We start from the raw sequence: 18,972 nt of genomic DNA on the forward strand, positions 1-18,972 counted from the left end.
AGAGGTAAGGGCTCTAAGGCTTGCTTCAGAGGTAAGGGCTCTAGGGCTTCAGAGGTAAGGGCTCTAAGGCTTGCTTCAGAGGTAAGGGCTCTAGTGCTTCCTTCAGAGGTAAGGGCTCTAGTTCTTCCTTCAGAGGTAAGGGCTCTAAGGCTTGCTTCAGAGGTAAGGGCTCTAGGGCTTGCTTCAGAGGTAAGGGCTCTAGGGCTTCAGAGGTAAGGGCTCTAGGGCTTGCTTCAGAGGTAAGGGCTCTAGGGCTTGCTTCAGAGGTAAGCTCGACTGTCATACCGAACAGCCAATAGTGACGAGGTATCTCACCATGTCAGGTGAAAACAACAGAACAGAGTGAACTTTGTGTGAATGATTTTACATAGTTTTTCCAAGTGTATTTTCTATCCATGATCAAAATGTCAATGGCTGAAAGTAGGTCTTCCCCTTAAACAGCAGTGTGTCCACCCTGTCTTTCTGTTTAATATCTGGATGTCTACTAACAGCCCTGCAACACAAACACACAAGTAATAGCCTTAGGTTTGTTTCTTATGCCCCCACCTTGAAGGCGAGACAGACTTTCCAGGCGATGAGTTTCTCTCGGGCGTTGAGGATGACGGGGTACCGGACCTCCTTCCCCTCGCTGTCCCGCTCCACCTTCCCATCCAGGGCGGGCGACTTACGGGCCTCCGCATGGGCATAGTCTGGGCCTACCGTGTACACCTGGTGCCAGGCAACACGGGCAACACGGGCAACGCAGTTAGACATGACACTAACACTTGTTTACAATTTGTTTTAATTAGTTTAAAATGTAATTGTGAATTTTTTTTATTTTTTGGGGAATAGTGCGTGTCATTTTTGTGCATCCAGCAGATTTGAACTACACACACACACAAAACCTTTTTAACCTTTTTTCAGTTAACATAATAGCATAATCAGTTAACATATTAGTGTTATTGCAGCAAACGGTATCTGTGTGACCGATAACGCCATTTGTGTTTTGGGAGTCACTAAAATGTTGAAAGCAACAACTGCACACACAGAGACCATACACACAGAGACCATACACACAGTGAAAATGTTTCCCTTCACTGTACTTTTAAGCTGCGTTGGACACCAGCTTGTGCCCCATGAACAACAACCACAAAAACAACAGAAAAGCCCCAGTGATGTTCTAGCTTCTATAATTGGATTTCAAAGACGTCAATGGACTTGGCTGGCGATCCAGGCTGGGAGCTTGACCTTCTGTCCCTCACAGAGACGCAGGGAGTTCTCTGCAGCGATAGAGGAGGTGTCTGGAGAGACTGAGGGAGTTCTCTGCAGTGATGGAAGAGGTGTCTGGAGAGACGGAGGGCTCTTTAAGTACCTTGACGTCGGTGCCGTCCGTTGGCATGAACTCCTCGTAGATGTAGGATCCAGTTTTCCTCACGTTGCTCTCTGGAGAGTAGACGCTGCTTCTGCTGCCAATCTAGCGCCAAGACAGAGAGGAATCAGATCTGGAACATCCCCCTTGTTCTTGAGTTTATGTTTGCAGAAACATACTTTGCAGCTGACAATGTACCTGGAAAGCTCATTATTCTAACCTATTAGTGGGAAACACCGCCACTGACAATAATTAATTTGCAGATATTCGGACAATTGGTTATAATAATAGCCTCATTTGAGTTATACCCATATACTTTACGTAATCATTACAAGCATCCGAGAGTATATAGAGCAATCATATTGTTTTTTTGCAAATTTGTTTTCTGTCATTCAAATATCTTGAGTTTGTAGGGAGGTATTAAAGCAATAATTCCTCAGTTCCTAAGGTTTGTTATAAGCAACTAGTTTTGGAATCATCGTCTAATTCATGTTGATAGCCTGTGGTCATGTAAAGGGTAGATAAACAGTGCCCTCCAAGAGGTGCTATGTAGTCCTGTGCTCCCTGCTGGCACACACAGCACACATGGAAGAAAAGCTTTTACAGGACTGTATTGCCAACTCCATTGCCAAAATACACACGCTAGCATTTTAGCTTTTGTCAGGGCCAACTGCTTTAAGCAGCTTCTCTGGCTGTCAGTAGAAATTCATAGAGACTTTCTTACATTTACATTAAGTCATTTAGCAGACGCTTTTGTCGGAGGCGACGTACAAGGGAGAGAACAGTCAGGCTAAGAGCAATAAAAACCTGCTGTAACAATAAATACTACTTTACATAAGAGATAGAAAACGACATAGAAAGTAAAAAAAGAAGTGCTCTCTGAAGAGTTGGGTCTTTAAAAGCTTCTTGAAGGTAGAGAGGGACGCCCCTGCTCTGGTAATACTCTTCCATTGGTAACCAGTCCCCAGCACACTGACCTTCCGGAAGAGTCTCTGGCTGCCTCCTCCTGCTGACGTGGGGTAGTAGATGTAGACATTATGGTCCTCAGCACTGACGGGCTTCTCCACGAACGGCTTCTGAAACACCTCTCCATTCACTTCCACATGGTCCTCTCCCTCCACCAGGTTACACTCTATATACACACACACACACACACACACACACACACACACACACACACACACACACACACACAAACACAAACAGAGACACAGACAAACACGCACACGCACACACACAAAGAGACACAAACAGAGACACACACACACACACACATTCACAAACAGAGACACACACACACAAATAGAGACATACACACTGCATCAGAGTTGCATTGAAGAATATTTAGTGAAAGGCAGCCTTGGACAATGAGAAGCACTGTGATTGTAAAGAATGTAATGAATCTGAAGAACTACACATGCTTCAGTACATGAACAGTACATATTTCCCTCAAACTTTGTCTTTCCCAGCAGGGATTTCTTTTTTTCCCATGGGGAGCCAGCCAGCCGCCAGGCAGGCAGCCGCCATAAAGCATGCGGGGGTACTGATCCATGGCGCTCTGCTCACGGCTGCCAAGCCACACGCCAGAGACATGAGGCTCATCACAAGCAAACTATCAAAACGCTGGCAGCAGCAGAGTGCAGACAAGCCCACTTAAGCCTCATAAACCTCTACACACACACACACACACACACACACAGTCAAATCCAGCTACGGCGCTCAACACAGTTCCAGCTCGGAGGCTGGCGTACGATGGAGACGGGCATGACTGCCGAGGGACAAAGGGGGCAGTCTAGGTCGCTTGAGGCCAATCTCCAAACCCCAAAATGCAGCCTCTAATTGTCAGCTCAGTCGGGCCTGCTGTCAGCTGGTTGGCTGATTAAACAGGATGTCGGTCTCAAAGCTCTGAGCAGCTGTGGATGCGTAGGGGGAGTCTCTGCTAGGGGACGATCTGGCTGACTGAACCTCCATTTACAGTCCTGTCAAATGCTACGGATTATAAAGCAGGAAATTATACACAATTAACACAATTAAGAGATCCATGCAGAGTGAACGGGAAAAATAAATGACTATGGCACACCACCTACACACACACACACACACACACACAGACACACACACACTCACACACACACAATTTACTCAAATCTCTTCCGCTCACAAATGAGACTTATAATCAGGCGTTTTCTCTCTAATCTTGTTCTATCCCTGGCGTTCACCCTAAGCTCTTCCATGGCGAGGGCAGATGAAGCAACACATTTACACCCAGGAAGAGTTCAGAACCAAGCTACACATTTACACCCAGGAAGAGTTCAGAACTAAACTACACATTTACACCCAGGAAGAGTTCAGAACTAAACTACACATTTACACCCAGGAAGTCTGCGGCATCATCGCAGATGCAGACAAAAAACAAGATGCATTCTGTCTGGAATCCAATCTTCGAAGCACATTAGAAAACAACGCGATAATAGCAATGGCATGAAACGCAGTAAGGCTTTTACATTTGCAAATACACCCACACCTTCATTAGTTGTTCTTCACCCATCCGTAAGACTTCCGAGAACAATGAGATGTAGTGTAGCATACTATACTACTACTTGCTAGTGGTATAATGACAAATAGTAAAATGCCACCTATTCATAAACAACGACCAAACCTTGTGTTTCTGTGTGCAACAGTTAGTGTTTCATGGCCAGCCATGAGTATGTGTTCTAAGTTTGCTGTGTGCGCTTGTGTAAGCTCTTAGGCTATTTCGCTGGACTATGGAGTGTGATTTGGCCAACATGTACCTTTGCATGTGTAGTGTAGGTATATAGTATATACTGCCAATAGTGTGTACAGTAGTCGTGTTCTCTTCTCCAAACGACATCCCCTAGTGGAAAGGCTTTGTGTTAACAGGCGCCCTCTGCATATGCATGAGTCAAGGCCATTAGCCCTCCCATTGATATCTGTTGATACTGATATGACTGATATTTCTGTCTTCTCTTTTCCAAAATACTTAGTGAAAAGGCTTTGTGTTAGGACGAGGAGGCGTTTTAACAGTCCCGCTCTGTTTATGCATGGCTCAAGGCCATTAGCTCTGCCATTGATGGCCTTTGATGCTACAGCACAGGGCAAAACATGATAGAGGGCCATTAATGTGTTCATATGAATGGAGTGATTAAGAGCTTTTATGCTCACAGCATCCCCTTAGTATCACTAAAACTTGCTTTGGTTCATAATGGGTTTTGGCACTTTTCACAGCATGATTACTCGATAGGGATTTTAAAGAACTACTTGCATGTTATGGTAACTAAACTTCAAATTAAAATTCTAATAAATAGATTTGGAACCATTGTGCCAGAGTGCCAGAAACTGGCTATCAGACTCCTGGGGATAAACAAGCAGCTCATTGGCTATCAGACTCCTGGGGATAAACAAGCAGCTCATTGGCTATCAGACTCCTGGGGATAAACAAGCAGCTCATTGGCTATCAGACTCCTGTGGATAAACAAGCAGCTCATTGGCTATCAGACTCCTGTGGATAAACAAGCAGCTCATTGGCTATCAGACTCCTGTGGATAAACAAGCAGCTCATTGGCTATCAGACTCCTGTGGATAAACAAGCAGCTCATTGGCTATCAGACTCCTGGCTGGGGATAAACAAGCAGCTCATTGACCATCATAGGTACAGAGCAAGAGACACACCTCCATATGCACACTTCAGCAAACAGACAGAACCTCCATTGTTTGTGTGGCTTTGCCCACTTCCTCAGACACTTGCATACAACCAACACATTCAACTGGCAAACAGCTGTTAGTGAGGGGCGGCTGCCTTCTGTGGTTTGTCATATAGACATATGGCCTATGCTGCGGGTGTATAACCCATACTGCTGCTGTATAACCCATACTGCTGCTGGTGTATAACCCATACTGCTGCTGTATAACCCACACTGCTGCTGGTGTATAACCCATACTGCTGTATAACCCATACTGCTGGTGTATAACCCATACTGCTGTATAACCCATACTGCTGGTGTATAACCCATACTGCTGCTGTTTAACCCATACTGCTGCTGTATAACCCATACTGCTGCTGTATAACCCATACTGCTGCTGCTGTATAACCCATACTGCTGCTGTATAACCCATACTGCTGCTGTATAACCCATACTGCTGCTGTATAACCCATACTGCTGCTGCTGCTGTATAACCCATACTGCTGCTGCTGTATAACCCATACTGCTGGAGTATAACCCATACTGCTGCTGTATAACCCATACTGCTGCTGTATAACCCATACTGCTGGAGTATAACCCATACTGCTGCTGTATAACCCACACTGCTGCTGTATAACCCATACTGCTGCTGGTGTATAACCCACACTGCTGCTGTATAACCCATACTGCTGCTGGTGTATAACCCATACTGCTGCTGGTGTATAACCCACACTGCTGCTGTTTAACCCATACTGCTGCTGTATAACCCACACTGCTGTGCAGGAGGCAGTGAAGGACACCGCAGGCTCTCGTTCTGGAATTCCAAGCTTGGCCAGTGTCAGAGCTATCAAACAGTGTGTGTGTGTGTGTGTTGGGGGGGGGGCAGCTCCACAACAAGTCAAGCTGCCAACGAGGTCATGCTATGATAGCTCAGTTGGTGATGACAGGAGTCAGAGGCTGATCCTCATCCTGATCCTGACCAAACAACAACAACAACAATGGCAACCATGCCAAGCTGCTTTCAATAACAAAGCCAGCCTGAGTCCACAAACAGGACAGAGACCCGCACAGACAAGACCCATTAGTGGCCAGCCGTACCTCAGGGGCCTCTCAGGCGTACCTCAGGCAGTACCCTGAAGCCAGACGTCAGAGGTCAGACATGGCTGCTTCAGTTAGAGATGCTATTAATAGACACGCATTAAGTGAGCTGGAGGGAGTGGAGCTCCTGCGGTCAGGCTGGGTCAGACATCCCATAATGCCTTTCCTCCATGCCTGCTGCTGCTCCTCTGATGACTGAGGGACCATGACCCCTGACCTCTGACCTCTTCATCTCCTGCTGCTCCTCTGATGACTGAGGGACCATGACCCCTGACCTCTGACCTCTGCATCTCCTGCTGCTCCTCTGATGACTGAGGGACCATGACCCCTGACCTCTGACCTCTTCATCTCCTGCTGCTCCTCTGATGACTGAGGAACCATGACCTCTGACCTCTTCATCTCCTGCTGCTCCTCTGATGACTGAGGGACCATGACCCCTGACCTCTGACCTCTGCATCTCCTGCTGCTCCTCTGATGACTGAGGGACCCTGACCCCTGACCCATGACCCCTGACCCCTTCATCTCCTGCTGCTCCTCTGATGACTGAGGGACCCTAACATTTTCATTTCGGTCCACATGGAGGACTTCCATCACTGCTGTTTGGTGTTGCCAGTCCAAAAACTGCTGCTGCTAATGCTACTCTGGGAAATGTTTTTCTAATGTTTTTCACACTTTTTCAATAAAAAAAGTACAAGTTTAGCCAAGCAGCAAGGGATGCAATTGGCCAATACCTCAAGATGTCAGCAACCAGTAATTACAATCCCAGTGAAAACAGCACACCGTTCTGCATGGCGGAAACTCAATCTCAAAACAAAACCTTTCAGACCAAATCTTCTCCTTTCTCACTCTGGCCTGGGCCATGTTTGCATTGCATAACACATTTATTTACAAAATGGGCATTTCATTTCTTAGAAATTCATGCTCCGAAAATGGCATAAAAAATGAAAATGTTTGGTTTAGTAATAATTCCCACATGTTCACTAAGCCTCGGAGCTCTGGTTAGCTTCTTAGGCGGGACAAAAAGAAAGGTGATGTGTGTGTGTGTGTGTATGTGTGTGTGTGTGTGTGTGTGATGTTTGGGGTTAACAAACGAAAAGCTCAATCTAGCAGTGGGCAGATAGTGGATGTGTGTGTGTGTGTGTGTTGTTTGGTGTTAACAAACGAAAAGCTCAATCTAGCAGTGGGCAGACAGTGGATGTGTGAGTTTGTGTGTGTGTGTGTGTGTGTGTGTGTGTGTGTTCAAGCTCAATCTAGCAGTGGGCAGATGGTGGATGAGAGCTGACCTGCTGACCATCAGTGACTTTTCATTAGTGGAAGAAGGAGGGACAGGAGATGAGCGAGAGATTGGAGAAGAGAGGGACAGAGGAGAGAAATAAAGATGGGAAAAGGCTGGAGAGGCAGAGAGAGAGAGAATGAGAGAAAGCAAGAGAAAGAGGGGTAGTGAGAGAGAGCGAGAGAGAGAGAAAGAAAGAGAAAGCAAGAGAAAGAGGGGTAGAGAGAGAGAGCAAAAGAGAGAGAGAGATATTGGTGGGGAGAGAGAATGACACAGAGAAGATAAAGAAAGACAAAGACGCCGGAGCTGGAGATGGCTGGAAAGAGAAAGAGAGCGAAAGAGAGAGAAAGAGAGAGAGAGAGAAAGAGAGAGAAAGAAAGAGAGAGAGAGAGAGAAAGAGAGAGAAAGAAAGAGAGAGAGAGAGAGAAAGAGAGAGACAGAGAAACGGGTATGTGGGCTCAATCACTTTGATACTATGAGGAGTGGAGAGCTCAATCTGTCTGGGTTAGATCACCTGAGCCCTGCAGAAGGATGGGAATGAAACAGAGGTTGCCATGGCCATCACAAGATCATTAATGAGCACTCAGTGGTTCTCTAGGGTACATTTTCTCAAATGTAAGGAATGTCATGCACACACACACACACACACACACACACTTGTACACACACACACACACACACAAACCTTCTGGTTGAGCGGGGTCCCGGTTTAGAACTGCAAAACGTGGAAGTTGGATTCCCTCTGCCTTCAATATCCGGTACACTTCTCTCCTACAAAGAATTTTGCAATAATAAGGAACAATTTAGCAAAAAAACTCATGAAACACAAACACACACACACAGTCTCATTTCACAGAGATCACGCACAACACAGACACAGACACACAACACACACACACACAACACACACACAACCCCTTCCTATGTATGTGGCCGTCCAACCATGTGACAGGTAATTGAATCAAGGTGCTTATGGCAGGAGTCAGCCCGTCTGTTCTGTTGGCAGTATGTTTCACACACACACACACACACACACACACACACACACACACACACACACACACACACACACACACACACACACACACACACACACACACACACACGTACAGCAGCAGGTGTCTCTCCCACGAGTGAACACACACGAGCTCGCCTCCATCAACAGTGTGTGTATTGGTGCATGAGCCGTTATCAAACACTACTACTTATGCCCGAGGGGTACCATTGGTGTCTGTTAGCTGTGTGTGTGTGTGTGTGTATGCTTCTAATGCTCTCAAATTCGTCAGATACAACTGATACATTTACGTCAGTGACTGATGCTTGCTCATAGTTGCTTTGCAACTGAAATGGATATGCCTTCTCTGCCTGTCTGGCTTTTAAACTCACAGTAGGCAAATAAGCAGGCCATGCTGGTAAAGAAATGACTTCCTGCTCTCACAAGCAGCAGATTGTCAGTAAAAACTCTGAGGTTCATCAGTGGACTTCCTGATCGACTCTAGCCTGAGAGACACTGCAGTTAGGAAAACCAGACACAAGCCTTGGGAATATTTAAAAACTTCTGGTGCATCCGAAAATTACTAAATATTTATTCAAAGCTTTTCCACAAGGTCTGGAGGGAAATACTAAGTGCTTTGTGAATGCAGTAAAGATGAGCCTGAGAGAGTGCTTGCAGTAAAGATGACAGGGCCGGAGAGAGGGCCTGCAATAAAGATGAGGGGGCTTGAGAGAGGGCCTTAGAGAGAGCCTGAGAGAGGGCCTGAGAGAGAGAGCCTGAGAGAGAGAGCCTGAGAGAGAGAGCCTGAGAGAGAGAGCTTGAGAGAGGGCGTGGACCTCACCTGTCCTGGATACAGTACTGCAGGTCCAGGTCGTTGATGACGAACGGGTTCTTGAGTTTCTCGTAGGCCACAGCTTTATCCAGCGGGAAACCTGCCAGACAATGATCCCCGTAAGATTCGGAAGAATCTTCAACCAATCAGACATTAGTGTGCAGTCTGGAGAGAATCTTCAACCAATCAGACATTAGTGTGCAGTCTGGAGAGAATCTTCAACCAATCAGACATTAGTGTGCAGTCTGGAGAGAATCTTCAACCAATCAGAAATGAATGTGCAGTCTGGAGAGCTATTTGGAGCAAAGCAGTTTTGCAGCACAACATTTTAAATTCACTAAAGAATATGGACACCTTATCAATCACACAGACAATACAACACAAAGAAACATTAGCCAAAGGGATTTTTTGCAATTTGAAATGGATGTTCCTGAATCAACAGGTTGTGATGTATTACATTAACTCGAGCGGCTGCTCATCCTCTTGGCCCAAGCGTGAGATGAAACTAGCGGCCTTTAACCGGGTCGTGACAAATTACTACAATTATGCGGAGGCAGCTGGCTGTAGACGGGTGGGTGGGTGGCATGCCATAAACAATTCCCACCACCACCTCCTCCTTCACCCCCACCTCCACGCCCCCCAACACTCCTAAACGAATGGCATCAGTGCTGGAAGTCGAGCCGGTCATGTGGGCCTCAAGGCTCGCAGAGAGAACCAGTCCACAAATGTGTTTACATCCAGCGGGCAGCCAAGCAGCTGCCAAACGAGTCTTTTAAGGCCAGAAATCACTCAAAAAGTACACATGTGCAAAGTCACTTCATACCTGCTGCACCCAATTTAAAACCAAAAGGACAAAACAAATAGGATATGATAACCGCACTGGAGCGCCCGCATAGTGAGAACATAAATATTAGGGTGTGATATTGTATGCTAGCTTTACACTCAGGTCCTACATTTTTTCAGTTTAACTCCCATTTGGCTAACTTCTTCCATTGGACATAGTTTGCACAGTATTGCACATCGTCCATCCTTCCACTGAAACTCTTTTGGTCCCTTTATCAAAGGCAAAACCCAAGCAACATGGCTACTTGTTTTGATCTGTTTGGACAGTGAAAGGTGTTGGGACAAGTTAGTTGTCGTCACTTGCACAACACGAAGGGGAAGGAATGCACTGACCTCACCCTAAACTAATCCCTCTGCAGGTATTTCCTGTTGTTTACAGCTTGTTTACAGCTGAGCAGGATAGTTCCGACGGGCCGTGGGGCCATGAAGGAGATGCAATGTGAAAGAACACACAGTGAGGCCAGTATGTGAGAGGGTATGTGCAGGAAGGAGTATGTGTGTGTGTGTGTGTGTGTGTCAGTGAATGCACATATGTCTTGGGGGCGTGTATTTGTACAGGAGCGTCTGCACATATGTGTGAGTTCATGTGAGGTATGTGTGAGTTCATATTAGGTATGTGTGAGTTCATGTAGGTATGTGTACGTAGGGAGCATGAGAGCATAGGGCTTTTGCATATGCATCTATATGCATGGGGCTTTTGCATATGCATGCATCTAAATGCATGGGGCTTTTGCATATGCATGCATCTAAATGCATGGGGCTTTTGCATGCATCTATCTGCATGGGGCTTTTGCATATGCATGCATCTATATGCATTCATTTCCCCAACTGGGTCTGTGAAGAGTCGGTGTAAGGGTGGGTTTCCTCCTGTAACAGCACGCCGGCCTGTGGGGAACTCTGCCTGTGGGGAACTCTTCACGTGAACATCATGAGCTCAGTGATCAGTTACCTTTGGAGTGGAAGGATATGAGGCAGTGGCAGTGATCAGTTACCTTTGGAGTGGAAGGAGATGAGGCAGTCGCAGTGAGGCCAGTTCTCCTCGGGCTCGTTGAGGATCACCTCCTCCTCGAAGGTAACCACGGTGATGTACTTGAAGAGGCACAGGCGCTCCAGGATCTCCTTCATGGGCTTGGACTTGGACTTCTTGGCCATGGCACAGATGCCCACCACGATCTGCCTCTCGGGGGGCTATGGGGGGGGTCAAAAGTTTGGACAGGCCTTTAATTTTTTGGAGAAGTGTTTTCTTTACTTTTATTATTTTCTACATAGTTAATGTATACTGAAGACATTTAAACTACGAAAGAACACATATGGAATGATGTTCCTAAAAGTGTTATCTATCATGTAGAAAATAATAAAAGTAAAGAAAAAACTTTGGGACATCTAACTTTACACAGTCACCTCCTCAGAATCATTTTCTTGCTTTGCTTTTTAACTCCTAGCACAAAATCCACGGATCTAGCGAAATCGACATACCATCCTGCACTTAACTTACAGCCTCTCAAGGTTCTTCTAGCGATTACATGAACTGAACACAGTTTCACTTTTGAGGGTCTACTTTGTCATCTTCTTGGCATAACACACCTAGGTTGGGTTGCTACATGTGTCCTAGGTTGCTATGATACAGGCTTAAGTGAGATCCTTTTTTTCCCTTTTTTTTCTCTCAACAAATAGAGGTCATTGAAAAGAATGGGGAAAAAACAGGTATTTCTAGAGAAATGGCAACGGTCACCACCATTGGCTGTGGTGGGCAAGCCCTAGGCTAATATGGGTAAAATAACATTTACAGTGTAATGTCCCACACACACCACAGAGGTGCCCTTCAGAGGGCCTGTGGAAAGAGGCACTTAGGACAGGGGGGGTCACAGCTGTTGCCCTGGCGACTGACTGAAGTTAGCCGTGGCTGCTCGTGATTTAGCATCAACCAGGGATGGGTCACTGTTTACCCGCTCAACACTTGAGCCACATTTTAATATTTAACTGGGAGTGTGGCAAAGGTCTTACTTCAAACCATCACATTCCACTGTTACTAAATAGTCTGCAGTCACATAAAATGAATTAACAGTAAGCTTGGGCCGGGCGATATTTTTAGGACAAATACGATACATGATGTATAACGTCATGTTCTTTGCAGTGGCCTAAATGTTCAGTTCTAAGGCAAAGCCACATGTGAGATGTCATAAGTACATTTTTTTAAAGCAGACTGGGATTCAAATAATACAGGGTTTCCTTCCTTGTCATGCCCAGCCCTACAGTACATTCACAGCACAGCCAAGCAAGATTGATTGATTTATCGTTGATTTAGAAACAATACTACAAAAGTGTATTCAATTTGAACAGGAACAAAAATAGGCTATTTTTAAAAAGCAACTATGTGAATGTATCATTTTTCCCTGGTGACTTACAGAGTCGTACTCTTCGTCATCGTCCTCCTCCTCTTCCTCCACGTTCTCATACAGGCAGTCGTAGCCCAGCACGCGGGCCGGGTCCAGCAGCTCGTCGCCCTCGCCCTCATCCGCGCCGACGAAGAAGCGGGGGGGATCGGCGTCCGGCTCCCCCGCAGACATGGTCGCCCAGGGGGGCCGCTGAGGGGGGGTGTGTGTGGGGCAGCGGGGGGGCGGCGGGGGGAGCGCCCTGTCTGCCCGAAGACGCTCCGCACCGCTGGACCTATGCTGAGAGCTCCTGGCCGTGCCTCCAGAGCTCCGCTAATATCCTCCCTCTACTCCCTCTGTGCGTTTGACTCTGTCTGTCACTTCCGATCCCTCTTCTCTCTCGCTCTCTCTCTCTCTCTCTCTCGGTCCGCTGTGAGAGGCCGATTAAGCCGCCACAGGGGGAAATGACCTGATTTGGCTACGCGTCCATGGAACAGGCGTCTTTACACGGGGTGAGCCCAGGCTTCTCTCCCCTCATCTTGGTCTTCTGAAATCAGCATGGAGCTCTCTGTAACACACACCCACACACACACCCACGCAAGGATTAACGTCACAACAACAGAAGGTCTTTTTTTCTCACAGATTATATTGCAGATTAGGGCATGGGAATATGATTCGCTTCCACGAAATTGTTTACGGATAATGTATCAATCCAAAGTTTCTCTAACTGCGCTATCAGCACAAACTATCGGGCTGTTTCCATAACAATTTACAGCGGGTGACTGCAGAAACAACCCATATCATATGGCGAGGTTAACTTCCTACTAGCAGGCATGGCTAGCATATGGCTATCTACCCTTATTAATGGTTCAACCATACACCCTTCGACCCTTCACTGCACACACTCCAGAGAGATCAACTCCCTTTGGAAACAGATTCTGTGTTTGTTCTGTGTTCAATGACCAAGTATAAATGGAATGGTTAGTATATTGAAATGAACCAGAGAAATCCAACACCACCACTACTACTACTTCATAACTTGGCCCTTAAATCCTCCCAGATAAGGGCTCAATCTATTCCCGAACATGCATGAGAAACCGTATGCCGCACGCTGACATACTGCATCACAGGCAATGCAGATTAAATACATATTTAGAGGGTGATTCCATGAGAAAGATATGAACTCCCTGGGACCCTGCCAAACAGCGCTCTATAATCTAACTCTTACTGTACATATCATATTTATTCACTTAGTCCACCCTACATTTGCACATACTCTGCACTTTTATTGCTATTTTGCACTTACTGGTTAGATGCTAAACTGCATTTCGTTGTCTCAGTACTTGTACTCTGTGCAATGACAATAAAGTTGAATCTAATCTAAAAAAAAAAATGTTTCCCTCTGGCTCAAAGAAACACACATGAAACACTGTCCTGAGCCCTGGTCCTAAAAACAGTCGCTCCACCTCCTCACTGGCACAGTTTTAATGGCTGAAGCAGCAGTAGTGTTCCTCTGTCCTTATGATCCCCAGATATAGTCACCCTAGCAGGATAATCTCCCCAGAGCTCCTGCATTAGACATTCGGCTGCCGCCAGAGAAGGAATACTTAAACGGATTTGTGAATACTGAGAGAGCAAGCATGTTCATGACTATTATACTTGTTGACAAGCAAACAATGATTACTGAACAGCGTAATTATTAGGGGGTCTTTTTTTATACTGAATTTTAATTAGGTAAATGAATGGACCTAAAAGGACGAAAGAAGCAGCGATGATTCATAATTTAATAAAATATGTCTCCACATACACAGCCTTGTCCATGACAAACATATCCCTATGCCATAACTGGTGCAAACACAGGTTCCTGACTTGACAGGAATATACATCTAAGCACAAATCAGCTATTTTCCTGCAGTTATTTACTAGTAAGTCTATGCAACTTCACCAGCACTTCTTTACAGTGATCACATTTTTTTTTTTTTTTAAAACATCTGAAGCTATTTGGTCAGTTTAGCACTAAAACGCTTGACAAGTAAAAACACAAACTCTAAACTTCTTGAACACACCATGTACACATACATGCACTATACGCCTGAACCTGCTTGGAAGAACTAACGAAACACAGTTTCAGCCGCAAGCCCTAGTACTCCTTCCTGTTTAGCAGTGGCCAAAAACAATGACGTCCTTATACACCATCAGGGGGTAGTTGCCCACCATCTGTCACTGGCACCTTGTCTGAGTCTACATCACCAGAACATGGCACACTGTGCCAACCAAACAGGTTTCATCAGAACTGATACACGCATTGATAAATGCTATGCAAAGCGTGCACCAAGAAGCAACACGCCATATGCTCTGCCAAAAGTCACATTTTCTCAAACACGTTGTGGCTACAGAGAGAGAACTGACCTGTTTCTGAAACGGTATCATTTCGTTACATAAAACAGAGGATGCACCATGCATTTGTCTGAAGTGTCAGACATTGGAAACACTACGTTGCAGATATTTAAAAGAAATTATATAAAACGTAAACTAACGTTCTTAATCCTTGATTAAGAGCAGCCAGCCTTTATTTTTGTAGGTCCCTAGCTATAGCTAACTTAGCCATAATAGGACATCTTCACGTTGCCGTGTACAGACCTAGCAAACTACCACAATAGACAATGAAGATTACTTGATGACAGGCTTAGGATGTTAACTTGCACAGCGTATAATACAACACTTAATAATAGCAGTTAACCTTGCAAGCTAGCGGTCTAGCGATAGCAGCTTCTCCTGAGTTATATCATTAAGGATGACCTGGCGTTTGGTTTAACATTGGTGGACTATCAGGTTTGCCAGCTGGTTAGACAGTGATATCAGCTAGCATAACCATATACAGCTACCGTTAGCTACGTAACGAAAGTAATAGATGGGAACCGAAGGGTAATGATGCTGGGTATGATCAATCTCCAATCAGGTACAACAACACCATAGCGACCCTTCTATCAATAGCTAGCAAGCTAACTCGGCTCAACCATACTGACGTTAGCTAAGTTAAATGACAAACGTCTCTATGACAATCTTCACATATAGCTGTTCAAAACACGTGCTTAGGAACTTTGACAAAATTGATGCAATTTTAACAAGTCTTTGGGTAACTGTTTTTTTTTTTTACCTTACCTTTCGTAGTTTATGAAGGCATCATACGCAATATGTTCAACTCAAAAGAAATTCGGTCCAAGGATAACTTGCATTGCTTTCTGCAGCCTGTTCACATCAGCTTGAAACACAGCTATCTAGTTAGCAAGCACTGCATTAACGGCCAAGAAAGCAAGTATGCTAAAGTTAGCTGTGTAGCTAGTCACAGTGCATCATCTCATGTCGTGGAGGGAATTAACTGTTTCAGATCCTTACGATGAGCTAACTCAAGCTTAATCTCATATAAAAGTTGAAAATTCGACTATTTTCAATCGGAAGTTTCAACTTCTTCCGTATGCAACCTGGCACACAACACCATCAGTTTCATGCGCCAGAATTAAAAATCACCACCAGCAACAGCCAGATAAAACGTCACTCAAGACAAATGTCGTCACTAGGGGGTGGGGTCGTTTTGAAAGCTCTTTAAAACGTTTCCACCCCAAAATGCACACAAACATTGTGTAACCTACAGCACATTTTTAAATAAAAAAATAGGATCCGTTCAATTCATTTAAAAACACACATTACCCTTTCACATTTGTAAACATAACCGTTTGCAACAGGTTGCAAAATGATGCTGTTTTGGCCAAAACAGTGAGTTGCAACCAAATGGTAATTTACTGAAATATGAAGTGTAAAATCCCTCACTGGTGTTCTTCGTGTGGTTATGATATATTTGCTAATATAGGTATACATTTTCTGTTGTGTGGTTGCTCTTTTGCAGCATGGGATTCCACATTAGACAAGTAAAGATGCTCTGGTCCAGTCGCTAGTGTACATGGCAATAAGACAGGTACATTTGATTTAACACAGATGTTTAAAAGTTTTATCTAAACCTATTATTTTAACACCCGTATTAGAAAGGTAAAAAATGTATGGAAAATATATGGTTAATTATGTACAATGCAAACACAAACACACACACACACAGACCTCTAAATGTTCCAGAGCGATATTCATTATAAAAATAAATAAATAATAATAATTCACATTTAATCACTCATAGCATAACAATCATGGTAGAGTAAGATAGGGTCCTGTCCAGATCATCTCTGACATCCTGTCATTTTATCTGCTCCGATAACAGAACTGAGGCGGTTCTCATCAGACATCTCAAAGTGGCGGTGGACACTACTGATCTATATGTCATGGTTCATAGCCACAGTGTCAGATTCTGTATTAGTTCAACACATCCTGTTCTCTCTTCGAACCAATGGAATGGAATTATCATTGAAGAATATAATGAAATGAAAAAAATTACAATCTTCCACTTGGATGAAAAAGTGTAAACTTAAGCAATGTTTTACCATGGATCGCCAATAGGTGTCCCTCTAGTCAAACGTTTCTTCAGATTTTCCTGTTTTGTGTAATTTCAGAGTGCCCCTGTTATGTCAAGAATTTACATAGAATTGAATAACTGCAGTATCTGTATCAAGCCAATCAGAATTTTCCATCTGTGGTGATAATCTCTTCTATGATGATAATCATACCATATATTTGAACATAATTGTAGCTTGAATTCCAGGATACACACTTCAACACCACCATATGCCATAGCGGCAGCGCCACACTTATGGACCAGCCTCCCTGACCACCTAAGGGCAACGCAGATGCTGGATTCCTTTAAAGCTGGACTTAAAAAAAAATGTATTCAGGAAGGCATTTCTGGCCTTGTGTTAAATCTTTTCTGTTATTCTTATGTTAACAATTTTTTATTTTTTATTTTATTGTATTATTATAGTTAATTTCTAATATGTAGGCACTCTGAGATTCTTTGGAATGAAAAGTGCGTTAAAAATAAAATGAATTATTATTATTATTAGATACCTGGGCAAAAATGTCACAAGTGGTTTATGCTTTGCAGACACTTTATTACACAAATAACATTGTTACTGAAAATAGTATTCTTGCGATAAAACTTCAGTGTCACAACAAACATCAGACACATTTTATACATCCGCTTGGAAAATGTCGTAAATACAGCTTTAGATACATAATAATAATAGTAATCTTCAATTTTTTTTAGCCTTTCATTGAATGCGATACAACAAAAAAAAAAAATCTAAATACAGATGACAATAGCAGCGCTTTCATTATGTGGCACGTATGTAATAACAGGTGCGGCGGCGGAAAGGCAAAAAATACACAATTCAAAAGGCACACATGTACAGATAAGTCATCAACCAAAAAAATCTGGAGCAATTACCTGATAACTTATGAAATGCTATCCGGTTGATCAAAATCACTTGGAAGTATATATATATATATATATATAAGAACAATAATTCAGTCCTGGCAACAACAAAACAAAAAAAAAGTAAAAATAAAACTCTTATCTTTATACCATAAATCCCATTTTGAAAAGAATCATCTAGAACTAAATCCATAGCTTTGCCAGTGCTTCCAGTGCTACAGCTGGTCCCCATAACTAATAAATTAAAGTGGCAGTCAGAAGCGCTCCTATGGAGGGGGAAATGTTTGCACAGATAAATAAGAAGAAGTGTGTTGGCAGCCGACACAAACAGTTTTACATACATGATTAAAGTACATCCTGACGGTGTTGCTGGACAGAAGGGTTGCTCTGGCGGGCAGTGTGTGTCGGGCAGGTCAGAAAGACACTGGTAGGGGGGGGGGCGGGGGGCGGGGGGCGGGGGGGGTTAGGGTTAGGGTTTGGGGGGGGGGGGGGTCTATGGGCTCCTAAGAGGAAATGGGGGCAGTGGGGGGGGGGGGGTTGGGGGTCTATGGGCTCCTAAGAGTAGACCGGAGGAGGGGGGGGGGGAGGAGGGGGGGGTTGGGGGTCTATGGGCTCTTAGAGGAGGAGGAGGAGGAGGAGAGGGGAGGGTGGGGGAGGAGGTTGGGGGTCTATGGGCTCTTAGAGGAGGAGGAGGAGGAGAGGGGAGGGTGGGGGGGAGGAGGTTGGGGGTCTATGGGCTCTTAGAGGAGGAGGAGGAGATGGGAGGGTGGGGGGTGGGTTGGGGGTCTATGGGCTCCTAAGAGTAGACCGGAGGAGATGGGGGCAGTGGGGGGGGGGGGTTGGGGGTCTATGGGCTCTTAGAGGAGGAGGAGGAGGGGGGAGGGTGGGGTGGGGGGGGTCTATGGGCTCTTAGAGGAGGAGGAGGAGGAGATGGGAGGGTGGGGTGGGGGGGGTCTATGGGCTCTTAGAGGAGGAGGAGGAGGAGATGGGAGGGTGGGGGAGGAGGTTGGGGGTCTATGGGCTCTTAGAGGAGGAGGAGGAGGGGGGAGGGTGGGGTGGGGGGTGTTCTATGGGCTCTTAGAGGAGGAGGAGGAGATGGGAGGGTGGGGGGGGAGGAGGTTGGGGGTCTATGGGCTC

General features: G+C 45.1%; 1 protein-coding gene across 1 annotated transcript in view; it reads right to left on the minus strand.

The window, feature by feature from the left end:
* The window catches only part of ppip5k2 (diphosphoinositol pentakisphosphate kinase 2), a 40,239-nt gene extending 27,516 nt beyond the window's left edge, over positions 1 to 12,723 (minus strand). The window contains exons 1-7 of the mRNA XM_080841652.1: positions 12,495 to 12,723; positions 11,082 to 11,277; positions 9,256 to 9,346; positions 8,106 to 8,191; positions 2,326 to 2,480; positions 1,352 to 1,453; positions 547 to 708 (exon numbers count right to left, since the gene is read on the minus strand). Coding sequence (XP_080697778.1) covers positions 547 to 708; positions 1,352 to 1,453; positions 2,326 to 2,480; positions 8,106 to 8,191; positions 9,256 to 9,346; positions 11,082 to 11,277; positions 12,495 to 12,656 — 954 coding nt within the window. The 5' untranslated portion in view covers positions 12,657 to 12,723. The remainder of the gene's footprint in view (positions 1 to 546; positions 709 to 1,351; positions 1,454 to 2,325; positions 2,481 to 8,105; positions 8,192 to 9,255; positions 9,347 to 11,081; positions 11,278 to 12,494) is intronic.
* Between the last annotated feature and the right edge of the window lie 6,249 nt (positions 12,724 to 18,972).

The sequence above is a fragment of the Sprattus sprattus genome (genome assembly GCF_963457725.1).
Source record: "Sprattus sprattus genome assembly, chromosome: 7".
Taxonomy (NCBI): domain Eukaryota; kingdom Metazoa; phylum Chordata; class Actinopteri; order Clupeiformes; family Clupeidae; genus Sprattus; species Sprattus sprattus.